The 13,918-nt window shown below is 46.9% G+C and overlaps 1 protein-coding gene across 2 annotated transcripts in view; it reads left to right on the top strand.

Annotated features, from left to right (window-relative positions):
- Positions 1 to 10,001: 10,001 nt before the first annotated feature.
- rapgef5a (Rap guanine nucleotide exchange factor (GEF) 5a) overlaps positions 10,002 to 13,918 on the top strand; it is a 31,163-nt gene continuing 27,246 nt past the window's right edge. For both annotated transcript variants that reach the window (XM_028964722.1, XM_028964721.1), the window contains exon 1: positions 10,002 to 10,285. In XM_028964722.1, coding sequence (XP_028820555.1) covers positions 10,130 to 10,285 — 156 coding nt within the window. In that variant the 5' untranslated portion in view covers positions 10,002 to 10,129. The remainder of the gene's footprint in view (positions 10,286 to 13,918) is intronic.

Here is a 13,918-nt window from a genome sequence, read left to right as displayed (position 1 = left end):
CCAATGGTTTCCATCTTTTGGTGAACCTTCTGTATTTACTCGGGTGAAGTCTTCTCTTGATTGTTGACTTTGACACACATACACTTCCCTCCTGGAGATGGTTCTGGATCTGGACAACTAAATTCTTCTGAAACATAGTGCCATATCAGTCCATATCTTTCTCTGATTGTCTTGATTTTATCCTTCAGCCTAATCACGGCTATCTGGAATTGATAGTTGACCGCAACAGATTGCAAATGCAAATAGCAGACTTGAAAGGAACTGCTCCTTGGAAATAGGATAATATGGGGGTTACACACACCTGGCCATGGAACGGCTGAGCAGACAATTGTCCCATTACTTTTGGTCCCTTAAAAAGTGGGAGACACGTATACAAGCTGTTATAATTCCTACACCGTTCACCTGAAAGTCGTATATTTTTTATAATATATAATATTTACTGACATGGCTGTATATTTGTGAATATGGGGTTGTGGTGTGTATATGTGTGTTGTGGAATCGCCTGGAATTTCTGTAGAGAAATGACTGAAAAAAGTGAAAATAAAAAATTAACCCTAAATTGGCATTTCCGTGTCCAGATTCTATTTCCCATATTTGAAGTGACTACATTTGCTCTTCCGGGGACAATAAACTCAGATTTCATCATTCAGACACGTTCAGTATCATTCTTTTTTCAAAACCTTCATCTTGTGAAAGTGAAGTGATTGTCATTGTGAAACACTGTTGCACAGCACACGGTGACACAACAAAATGTGTCCTCTGCTCATGACAGGCGCCGGGTGAGCAGCGTGTGGGGACTGTGCTTTGCTCAGTGGCACCTTGGCGGATCGGGATTCGAACACGATCTGGTTACAGGGCCGCTTCCTTAACCGCTAGGCAACCACTGGCACAAAATCCTTCGTCATGAAGGGTTGCTTGTGCGGATTAGGAAGGAATAAAAAAATTAATTATATTGTACTTGACAATGTAATAGAAATAATGGAAATAAATAAACTACAATCAACTGAGCCACAGTGACACGCTGGACCAAACCTTCACCTTAAGGATAAATGTCCTTTGTCCTTTTGACCAGGTGTGATGAAGATGTGGGATGATGGTGTGTGTGTTCGTATGTGTGAAGGGGAAGTCCTGCTGAATGATTTCTGACGAGGAAATGAAATCAGAGATCGGTGCTAGAACCACATCCAACCTTAGTCTTCATCTTCATCCGAGAATCAGGAGGTGAGAAGACCCGGTCCGACCTGCTGATCTTTCACCCCGACAGACGTGACTTACTCATGAATCAGCAAGAAACAAACTGTCACTTTCATCAGAGCTGATGAGGTGGCTTGCTCACGTCCGTGGTGGAAAAGAGACGGTTGTGACATGGTTTCCTGAGTGTTTCACTGGAACCGGACTTTCTCTCTCTCTCTGTGCGTGTGTGTGTTGCTGTGTCATGATCTTCAGAGTTTATAATATAAAAAAATGCTGATGCACGATTAGTGACACAGAGAGTCAAGTGCACACACACACACAAATGTAATGGAGTGCAATCCTCATTTATCAGAATATAGATCATGTTAAATTTGCATGTATAGATGGGTAGGAAAACCAATTACTCTCAATCCTGCAGAATTCCCACAATACCCCTGCCCTGCACCCTACACACACACACCTGAGCAGTCCACACACCTGAGGAGACTGGCCAGTAGCACCATCCTACCTCACAGCCCTTATTACACCTTGCACTGCACCTTGTATACTCCGAGCCTCCAGTACTGCTCGCCTGTATTCATAGTTGGGGGTCCTAATGAACGGGAACTGATCTCTTCATCGATGGCAACATGAAAGCGTCTGCCAAATGCCTTAAATGTAAAATGTAAACATAACATCTGGAAATGGTTGGAGAGTCTCAGAATCCTTCAGCCGCCAGGAAGATTTCCAGTCCTGCTTTTTATGGTCCATTTTTCAGAGAATCAGCAAATTCTGGTCAGATCATTTCTTTTTCTTTTTAATAATACAAACGTGCACCAAATTAATCCAATTTTCCCATTTTAAAACTACATGTTTTAATTTTCAGAATTCAGGTTTCAGTCCCCAGCGTCTCGCATTTGAACCCAGCTGTTCTGTTTAATCTGATGTGAAATGATATTTTACGTTACAGAGCCCAACTTTCACAAGGTTACATGACCTCTTCGCTTCATTAACATGCCTTGGCCTGTACTGACAATGCGGAGTACTCGACGCTGAAGTGGCTTCAACTGGAGTTTCTGGGCTGAAAACTAAAAAATTACCCCAAAAAAACACCAGACTGGCCAGATAGTATTTTTAAGAACTAAACTCATTTTGGATGATTTGGATCCCCTTTCTATTTCAAATTGCATTGCATGTTGAGGATAGGGGCCTTACGGGTTTAACTCAAATTCTGCCCACTTCACATGAGACCACAACTACAAAGTGACCATATTATGATCAATATTTGTCACTTCAGTGTTAAGTTGAATAAAAAGAACAAATTTATTTTCAAGCGATTTTTTCCTACATTTTTAAATTTCAAAAGTAATCACCGGGTTTTTTTTTGCTTCTGTGTGTTCAGTGTTAAGGCTTTTTTTTGTTCTCTCTTTATTCTGGCAAAAGTATTAGAATGAATTCATAACAAATTTTATTATGAATTCATTCTAATCCTTTTGTCAGAATAAATTGCTGATCAAGGATTTCAATTGATATGTATCTCAACTTCATACCAAATCAACTTCTTTATTATTAATGTTTTTTGCCCCGTGGTCAGGTCCTGGTGACCGGGTGAGATGAGGCTGATGTGGAATGTTTGTGGCCTGGAACACGAACCTGAACACATCCAGACTACGTTCCATACACACAGGATAGCACAATAAAAAAATCCTATAAACTCAGTTGCAGATTTTAGAGATGCATCCTGTCTATATTGTGTCTGAAATGGAAATCTTTTATAACTTTTTTTCCCCACCGAGTTTCGGGAAAACCATCCTTGGGCTTTTTGTGATGCAACATCGAATACCACTGAACATTTGCATTTGCCCTCGGATGCAGATTGGGGGATTATTCCGCCTCCATCTGCCAGTCAGCGAGAGGCTTTCTTTTTCTTGGGCCCCCTGAATAAATTCATTTCCATTTCATTTAAATATTGAAATGCACAGAACCACAAAAAAGCAGAATCAGGCTTGATTTCAGATGAGTGTGCACGGCATATTATACAATAAAGTGAATGATACGTTTCTGAATTTCATTACACCTGACAATTTAAAATGTCAATTAAATTTGTTATTGTGCAAATAAAATATTAAAATAAAGCAGATTTATAATTCAATATAATCTGCCTCTTCACATGAATCGCAATATTGAAAGAATTTTTTTTTCTTGTATGTAGCCCTTATATAAAACAACCTTTGTTTGTCACGTGACATGAAATTAGATAGAAATCTAAATCTGTCATTTAATTTTAGATTTAACTAAATTGGTTTTCAGTGAGTCCTCCTCTTAGTCTGCTAGTAAATAATGGGGATGTGAATATGAAATCAAAATGGATTCCACTTTACTTTTACTGCTGTGCCCAGGTCCCACCAGTTGGTCACGTGATGAATGAGCCTGGTTCTGGAAGTAATCTGCAGTTGTAAATGCTGCCGCTACATGTTGGTACGCGAGCCTGGTTCTGGAAGTAATCTTCAGTTCCAAATATGGCTGCTAGATACGTCTGTGAAGATTCTCAGTCATCCAGGTGAATTTGTCTGAAAGTTGAGTCATGGCAGCTGGACTTTCTTTCTTTAAGGTAGAGACGTTTCATTCTGCATCCACAGAACTTTGTCAATATGAGGGAAGTTGGCTTGTGCCCACAAATTCATCCTTCAGGTTGGTTTCACCTCAATCCCGCCTTGAATAGGCTCACTGAGTGGTACAAAGGCAGGGAGAGGGGGTGGGTAGATGTGACAGCCCCGCCCTGGCAGCTCCTCCTACCCCCATTAAGCAGGTCGTTAAATGTGGCCAACCTGGTGAACGTGCAAATTGGGCCTGATGGAAGAAAGGGCAGCAAAATAGATCTCCACCTCTGTTGAGTGAGGGTTTGTTGATTTGCACATGCAAAGCTTCCCTCACTCCTCTCTCAAAACCACCAAACCTTCACCTTAAGGATAAATGTCCTTTGTCCTTAAGGTGAAGGTACACAGCTGATTCTGGCCCTGAGGTGTTGCTCCTTTTGTGCTGGGCCGATGTACAGCTCGGAGCACTCTTCACCGCACACACTACATTGCTCTTCACCTGTTTTGGTGTCCGGTCTTTGGGATGGACCAGTCTCTGTCTCAGAGTGTTTGCAGGTTTGAAATGGACCGGTATGTGATGTTTCCCAAAAATCCTTTTCTGTCATTCAGACACACCAGCCATGTATGGAAGGACCAGGTTCTTCCGTTGGCCCTGGGATTCAGGTTGTTCTGTGGTCCTTTTCTTGAAGGAGGATCCTGCCTTGTTAAAGGCCCACTTGGGATATTCACAGGCTTCACCTTAAGGACATGTTCAAATACTGGACAGAAAAGATAGGTGGTTTGAGAGAGGAGTGAGGAAAACTTTGCATGTGCAAATCAACAAACCCTCACTCAACAGAGGTGGAGGCCTCAGACACAACATATCTCCAACCTATTTTGCTGCCCTTTCCTTCCATCCTTCCAGGCCCAATTCACACGTTCTCCAGGTTGGCCACATTTAACGACCCGCTTAATGGGGGTAGGAGGAGCTGCCAGGGTGGGGCTGTCACATCTACCCACCCCCTCTCCCTGCCTTTGTACCACTCAATGATCCTACTCAAGGTGGGATTGAGGTGAAACCAACCTGAAGGATAAATTTGTGGGCAACTTCCCTCAGATTGACAAAGTTCTGTGGATGCAGAATGAAACGTCTCTACCTTAAAGAAAGAAAGTCCAGTTGCCTGGACTCAACTTTCAGGCGTGGCCGCTACATGTTTGTAAGCGAGCCAGATTCTGGGAGTAATCTGCAGTTTTACATGCGGCCACTAGATGGTAGTACGCACGCGTGACTCTGGGAAAGTTGCAGTTCCAAACACGGCCGCTTGATGGCAAATGCCGCTTTGAGATTTGCCTTGCAGAAAGGGCTTCATTCCACATAATATCATCACTTCAGGCTTTGTTGGTGTTTATATTTTATTAACGCCGTCCTCCCAGAATCCTCCTCTCCTTTCCCGTGTTGGAATGGGATTGCATCTGCGTGCCAGTTGCTGTGGGCTCTCTTCAATATTTAATCATGAATTTGTTTGAAGAGGCCTCTGTGTGTGTGTGTGTGTGTGTGTGTGTGTGTGTAAAAGGCGGGGTGTTATCTGTGGGGATGAAAGGCTTTCTGCGGCCAAAAGAAAAAGCTTTTACTTGGCTGCATCTCTCTCTGCAAATTCATACAGCTAGACAGACACACACACAACAGCGTGGCCCTGCATGCTAAACAGCCACTGCTGTCGACACTCAACCACATTGCTGCCTGCACCAGTCAGCCATGGGGGTCACTTAACTTCATCTCCCAGCATGCAAAGCTGCGGCGATTGTCCAGACACACTGAAACCCAGCCCACTCATAACCTTCAGACTCCGGCATGTGCTTGCAGGTGAGGTTGCTGCGGTCAAACGCACTGCAGGTGTAATGACGGGAATCGGAGAGACTGTCCAACACACACACACACACACACACACACACACAAAACAGCTGATTTGATTAGAAATTTGTGAATTTTGCAGAATATCAGAAATGATTCTGGTTTATTTTCCTTTATTAATGTGTGTGTGTGTGTGTGTGTGTGTGTGTTTCCTGCATGTTCATCCTTCCCCCAGAGGCCCCTCCCAGTGTCACCCAACACCACAGTGCAACACCTGAACACAGGCAGACGAGGGACTCTCCCAGAGCACATGACCCTGCCCCACCCCCACACCCCGGGGCAACAAGCCTGACTTTTTAATCACATGTGTGTGAGACCAACTTTAACATGATGGCACTGGTTACCGGTGCGTTCTCGGCACCACCGGCCGAGTGAAATACACAGCATTCCTCCAAACTGTGGTTCTCTGCGGTACCCTGTTCTCTGGGCGGGGGACTGTTGTCGTAGGATTCTATTAACAGCAGCGTTGCCGGGCAACGCGGTGACTCCGTTCTCCTCCAGGTAACACGAACATCATCAGCTCTGATGAGCCCCTCCCCACCCTGGTCCTGTCTCGGTTGAACAGCGCCGAGAGGGTGCGGGCCCAGAATAGGGACGCTCCAATCCGATACGAGCATATTGGTCAAATAATGACTCAGATCACTGGATGGAGCATCGTTACTGTGTGCCAATCTATAAAATCGATCTATCCAGATAAATTGTAGGATCCTCTATGTTTTATTGTACTCCCTGCGCTCTCCAGTACGTAACTGCACATTTCAGTGAACGATAGCTAACATGCCACTAACATAGCAGGGAGGGAGAAACAAAACGGTATTTAATGCTCGCTACACAGACAACTGCGATATATGCAGCGCCGATGTTTCGAGGGGTAGAACCGCAACGTAAGGCATGACCAACTTAATAAAGCACGTCCAGAAGCATCGAGCCTGCCACAACAAGCAATACAGAAAAAAAAACAAAAGAAGTGGACAATTCCAAGCGGTGTATGTATAAAATTGTGGAATTTGTGGAAAAGTCTGGTGTTTTTTTTTTTAAACGTAGAGTAACCTCAGTCCTACCCACAGTAAGACAGTTTCCACATTAAATACCAGAATCGGATCGGTACTCGGGATCAGCCAGTATCCGAACAGCTGGTTTTGTTATCGGAATGCTGGATCGGTGCATCCCTGTTCTAGAACAAGAGAGCAGCTCACCAGCCACACCCTTCTGTCCCTTCAAACCCTAATGTCAAAGAAGAGAACATCATGCAAAAGTTTGGGCACCCCATGATGTTTGAGTTTTCAGACAAGGTTCCGGACATTAATTAGCTTAATAAGCAATGGTGCATTCACAGTCATTTTTACGAAAGGTTGGATGATTCATAAATTCTCAGTGTATGAATGTATATCTTCCCAGATTCCTCAAACCTGTAGCTAACATCAGAAGCCATGAGCTCTTCATGAGCGCTCCCTAGAATTCTGAAAAATAAAATATCCAAAATGCTCCCAGTGCTCACAAACAACACAGTGAATAAATTAGAAATATTCTAAAATTGAAGTCTATCAGTAATCAGAAAAAAAAAATCTTGAAAAGTAATAAGAATAGCCAATCAGAGCCCTGATCGAATCGTGTTTCCTGAAAACTCTGACATTGCAGAATGAAATTGAGAATAACAAATACATTCCTAGCATAGTGTTCTCCCATATTTTGCTCACACAATGGTCATATTTCAAGTGATTCAAAAATTACAGTGCTGGCCGTGGTGGGCCGTGGTGGGCAGTGGTGGCCTAGCGGTTAAGGAAGCGCCCCCGTAATCAGAAGGTTGCCGGTTCGAATCCCGATCTGCCAAGGTGCCACTGAGGTGCCACTGAGCAAAGCACCGTCCAAACACACTGCTCCCCGGGCGCCTGTCATGGCTGCCCACTGCTCACTCAGGGTGATGGGTTAAATGCAGAGGACAAATTTCACTGTGAGCATCGTGTGCTGTGCTGCTGTGTATCACATGTGACAATCACTTCATTTTTTTTTTTTTAGAGAATATTAACGTATTAAAATACATGGAAAACGTCACATAAAATCACTGAAATGAACTACAGTCGTTTCAAAGTTGTGTTTTATTGACATTTTGAAATCTAATGGGAAATCATCCAAAACACACTTACAGCTATTACGAATATGTGTGCACGTGCTATGTACAAAGAATGAACCAAAATTATTAGTAAAATAATTTTTGTACTAATTTAAATCATCCATGTATCTTCCTGTCTTATTGTGATTAAAATCTCTGGAAATTGAATATTTGCTTGTGTGCATGTGTTTCTCTGTAAAACCCAAACCAAACTATGAACTTTAGAAAACAGCGCTCCTTTGTCAGATCTGAACATGTGTGGGCGGGGCCTCCAAACTACCCCGGTACCGGTGTTTGGCCACACCCTTGAAACCCGATGCCGCGCGCCAGGCCACACCTTCTGGTAAACGCTGCGTCTGCATCGTCACTCTCCAGGCCAAAGTCCTCCAACCGCCTGTGTGAAATTCAGCTCCCACCTCCCATTGGTTCCCAGCAGTTACACTCAGCAGCAGAATCCCGATGACCTTGATGACCTTTGACCCCATTTACCTGCTGGTCGCCCCCGCATTGCTGAACCTGGAAGCAGGAAGTGATGTGCTAGAGGTGTCAGCACCGGCTGAACAAGGGCCATTGTTCTCCGACCGCGGCTGCACCTGTTCCTGCGGCAGCAGTTTCCCAGAGTGCCGCTCTCTGCCTCGCCTCCACCGGCCCAAGATGAACGACTTTGGAGCGCGGCGGCGAGCGGTGACTTATTTCTTTATTTAACAGAAATGCACGATGCAAAGAGGAGCCTTGAATGCATCTCCAACCAGGGGACACCAGCCGGACAAAACAAAGATCAGAGGGGAGACAGAATCGGGTCAGTGCTCTGGTTCTGAAGCAGGGAGGGGCTCTCAAACCCACAGTTCTGCAGTCCCACCATGCCATTAAAATCAAATTATTGCATTTATCACATACATTGTTAAAAAAAAACATGAATTTAGGTAAAAATCTCGATTATGAAGCAGATTGTGTCAGTAGCATCAACTAGAATGTTGCATGAACGTTGGAGGAACGTTGGGTGCCCGAGAACTTCCCGGCTTTCCTCGTCACACTTTAATTACCTGACCAGAGGCGGAACACATCAGCCGGGAAGAACCGATTAGTCCGCTGATGCAACCTGAAAGCTCAGCATAACCGGCGGTAACGGCCATGAACTCAACACCCCCAACACATTGACAACACAAACCGAATCTCCGGCAGACATGTCCGCCACGCGGCACAGAGTGATGACCATCGCAGCAGAGGAATTACATTTAATAACGGCCTCCTCCCCGGAGCGCTGAGTGACGGACAAGCGGAGAAACGGTGCCGGTGTCACTGCACTGACAGGGTCCAAACCGGGCCCCGGCGTCAGCATAAGACCCATCCTGCCCAATCCGAGGGACTCCCCTTTCTGGGGCATGGGACATGTTCACTAACGTAACATTCAAATCAGAACCCGCCATTGTGAAATGGGTGGTAGTAGCAGCCTAGTGATTAACACATGAACCTATGAACCAGAAGACCCAGGTTCAAACCCCACTTACTACCACGGTGTGCCTGAGCAAGACACTTAACTCTAAGTGTCTCCTGTCCCTGTAAATACTGATTGTAAGTCGCTCTGGATAAGGGCGTCTGATAAATGCTGTAAATGTAAAATGTCAACTGCAGCAACGAAATTTGTCCTCTGATTTTAACCATCACCCTTGGTGAGCAGTGGGCAGCCATGACAGGCGAACGGGGAGCAGTGTGTGGGGACGGTGCCTTGATCAAGGGGACCTCATTGGCGCCTTGGCGGTGACACCCGCAACGCTATAGGCCTCCACTGCCACATAAAGCGCCTGATTACCTGGGTGTTGGTGTTGGTAGCGGGTGTGGTCCCTAATGGAGGGATTAAAAGAAATAATTCCACGGCAATAAAAAGGTCTGTGTTAGTTGCTCCTCTCCAACACACAGACGACCAGTAAAACGGTCACGTGTTTATTTCTGTAAATACTTAATTATCGAACACGGACCACGTGACCTTACGTCGTCGCACCAGGAAAATTCCGACCTACAAGGAAATCCAATGAGCCAACCGGACACCCACTCGTCCCCCATCGAGACGGAGAACGCCGCGTGCGTCCCCGCACCTGTGACTCGCCCCCCCCCTCCTCCTCCCTCTGCGCGCTCCCGCGCCCGCCCGCGCGCGCCCGCGCCGATAGTACACCGGGGGAGGCGCTGGGCGGAGCCGCTGCCGGATCTCGCTTTTCGGTTGTGCAGAGGAGAGCGCGTCCGCTCCGTGGGTGGAGGGAGGCAGAGGAGGAGGAGGAAGAAGAAGAGGAGGAGGAGGAGGAGGTGCAGACGCGGGTGATGGAGCTCCGGCCCCCGGGCCTGTGAAGCTCCGGCCGGGCGGACATGGAGGAGTCGGACAGCGCGCCGTGCGCGGCGGAGGACGGGCTGCTGGCGCCGTGGCGCTGGAGCCGAACGGCGAGGGAACCGGCGCAGCTGAGGCAGAAGATCCGGGACCTGCCCGGGCTCCTCAAACACGGCCTGCATCTGCGCAAGAAGAGTGTGAGTAGAGCCGGAGTAGCGCGGGTTTCCGTCCTCCGTTATCACGTTGCGCAAATGAATGAAAGTTGCGCGCCGCGGGGGCGCGCTGGACGTGTTGGGAATGTCGCGTCGGGAATATCGGGAATGCTGCGCCGCGCTCACCTGCAGACCCCCCTCCTCCTCCTCCTCCTCTTCCTCCTCCTCCTCCTCCTCCTCCTCCTCTTCATCATCGAGCTCTAATGGCGCCTGTTTCTCACCAGAGCACACGGGTTCCAGGTTTGGGGAGAAAAAATGCCGTTTTTCCTGAAAAGGGACCTTGTGTGTGGCGGTGACGAATGGCCCGTGGGTCTGCGTGGGAGAGACGACTCAGCTCTCTGGTCTTTGGTTGCTTGGCCATAAATGGTCCTCTAAGGAGGAATAAAGCCCCCGAAGCGTGAAGGTGGTGGGGATAAGGGGTCGTAAAGTCCACTGCTGGATGTCCCCCCTGTCCCCAGGACCCAGAGGTCATCTGCTGCCGAGTGGCGGCGTTGGGCAGTCCCGCCACGCTCCACATGCTTTCAGCACCTGACCCGCTCTGCGGGGGACCTGACGGCCGCGGCGTAAGCTGATTTCTGGGCCAGTCGGCGTAAGTCTGAGGGAGCTCAGCACGCCGCCGCCGCTGCCTGATCCGGCACCTTCTAACCCTGCAAACCTGCTGGGAAGGGCGTGTGCTGCCATTCCGGGTGATTTGGATCCATCGCTGGATAATTTGGTACCTGCTGGAACCTGCCTCACTAGCAGGTTTAATATGGGGCTGAAAAATCTCCTGAACGGTGCTGCGCTTAGATGAGGCCGAGTTTGATTTGGGCCGAGAACCTCCGGGGGAGGTCAGGAGGTCAGGTCCTTCATCCTGTAGGAAGGTGAGACCTTCTACTGTGTTGGTTTAACTGATTGTAATCGGACCTAAAGACGCCGTCTGTCATTTTCTAAGCATGATGCTTATCATGAAACGTGGCCTATGTTGCATATCTGATGAAATCCGGTTATTTTACTGATAATCAGCATTCTGATTAGTAAAGAGTGCAAGGAATCCGATCAGAATCTGACGATATGAATATGATGTCAGTAGAAGTTTCTTGTTCCGTTCAGACTGTTCTATCCTGTTCTGGATAATTATGCATTCCAAAGGTTCTTAAATTCAGATGTAGGAATCGGTCTATGGCCCAAATTTCACTTTTTTTTTTTTAAACAATTCTGGATCATGTGACAAGTGCAGTGACACATAAGAGCATCACCAGACTCATACCTGGGCAGAATTAGAACACGTGGCAGAAAAGAACATCGCCATAACCGCCATAGTCACAGGGTATATGACGTGACATCGCGGACCTGCCTACGTCCATGTCACCAGCATAAAGGAGCATCGGTTCGTATTTTAATTTCACTTTCAGATTAGATTAGATGAGTTGTATATAATAGCTGTTTGCATCCTGGTAACCCGTTTCCGGCGAATCTGCAGACCTGGCACAGGCGTTAAGCTCGGTCATGTGACCCTCCCCCCCAACGCCAGGCTGCTTTGCATGAACATCGAGACTCTTACTCACAACATTGCCCTGATGTCAACATCGTGTCCCTGACACAAAAGAACAAACATTTTTGGCTATGAATTTGAAAATGCTGCTTTTTAATAAAAAAAAATAAAAATAAAAAAAAACAGTTTACAGCGTCCTTTGTTGTCTTGGTTGTGTAACGTTTTCATAAAAGTTAAACAATGTCATCCAGTAGTTTGAATGTTAAATGAAACTGGCATCAGGTGATGTTTAAAGTGTCATTGTTGGACCGTTGGAATCTTGACACGTACGTTTCTGCCGTGACGGACGCGTGCAGGGTTGCCAGTTGATGAATAGTATAGAACAGTGAATGTTATTTCTAAAGCTCCGACCGTATAGACCAGCTTTTACTAGACACGGCGCATTGACTTTGTATCTGTTCAGTATGTTACAATGTTACCATTTATATTCACAGCATTTACCAGACGCCCTAATCCAGACTTCAGTAGTTACAGGGACAGTCCCCCTCCTGGAGACACTCAGGGTTAAGTGTCTTGCTCAGGGACACAATGGTAGTAAGTGGGGTTTGAACCTGGGTCTTCTGGTCCATAGGCGAGTGTGCCTATTATTGCTACCCTTACCATAGACGTCTTCTCTTGTTTTGACAAAAACGGTGTTGCCGGATTGGGCCGTTCCGATTATTTTTTTTCCGGGATAGAAGAATTGGTCTGGTTGCATTATTAAATGTAAATTGACCACCTCAGTCCACCCAACTGGTTGGTTAATTATTTCCTGCCAGATTCATGTCGCTTCTGATGCAAAAGAACTTGCCGCTAGAACCGAGAATGAAATGCAGACAAGATTGTGAAATGCTAAAAACAGGTTCTTTTTTTGCATTTCTTTTGCATTTTTTGCATGCAAATTTTTTACTTTTGTTGCCAGATCTTTTGACAACGCTGACCTTCCGTTTCAAATGTGGGATTAACGAAAATGCTGATTTAAATTTTTTTTTTATTCTTTCCTCCTCCTCCAGCTGCCTGTTTATCCCGATTCACCATTTTAATATGTAGGCTGCAGCTCGCAAGCTGTACATCACAGGAGGCGGCTGTGTGTGAGTGTGTGTGTGTGTGTGTGTATGTGTGTGTGTTTTCTCTGGAAGACACTGTATGTTGGTGTTATGATGAAAAGTTAATGACTGAGACGGTGTTTCCGTCTTTGAGCAGCTCATCCAGCTTGACGGATTTGTGGCGAACGAGTGTGCGTATGTGTGTATACATATACACACACACACACACACACCCTGTACTACATTGTCGAGGCACGCTGAGCGCTCTAATCTGAAGGTAATCCATTTCTGCCAGATAATGACTTGCGCGGACGAAGCGAACATCGTTGCCGCCGCCACCGCGCTCTGAAGTCTCCTCTAGATAAAGTCTCTCCTGCTGCTCCTCCTCCTGTCTGTCTGTCTCCGCGGTACCCGCTGCGGGTCGGTGGTTCCCCTCTCCAGGCTCCTGCTTTATAGTATAGCCGGAACGCTGGCGCTCCGAGTGATTTGAGGGATGGATTAGGAGCATCGGGTGGGTGTTGGCGGCAGGGAAGGCAGTCCCCTCCCCCGGCCCCCTCCATCATCGGCCATCATCTCAGTGTTCCCGTAGAGACGGGGACCCTTATCTCTTCCTGCACTGGCGTGTGCTGAGCTTCGCTTCACCTCCAGCCCAAACATCCCTCTGTCCCGCCCGCGGTCAATAGCGCCGATCGAACGCCCACGACCGCTTAACTCTCACCATAACCGTCTGCTGTCGGCGGCGCAGTGTGTTTTGCTGATGCTGTGGAATGATGGGAAGGGTTGTGCCATCTGCATCTTCGCATCTTCGGCCGTACAACTTCGGGCCCTAGTTGTGCGCTGGCGTGTGTTGCGTAATAAAGCGAGGTGACAGTGATGGGCGCCGTTCTGGACCATTCCTGAGAACTGAAGAGGTTCCAAATGATGATCGCGTTAATGAGGATCAGTTTGAAATTCCCAGATCTGCCTAATTGGCCCGTCCTGCTGCCTCACGTTAGCCCAGAATGCACTGCACTTCACGCCCGTTCCACACACAGCGAGCATCCGGGCCAGATTAATAAT

This window comes from Denticeps clupeoides, chromosome 20 (genome assembly GCF_900700375.1).
Source record: "Denticeps clupeoides chromosome 20, fDenClu1.1, whole genome shotgun sequence".
In the NCBI taxonomy this organism is placed as follows: domain Eukaryota; kingdom Metazoa; phylum Chordata; class Actinopteri; order Clupeiformes; family Denticipitidae; genus Denticeps; species Denticeps clupeoides.
This window is presented reverse-complemented; position numbering and strand designations above follow the sequence as displayed.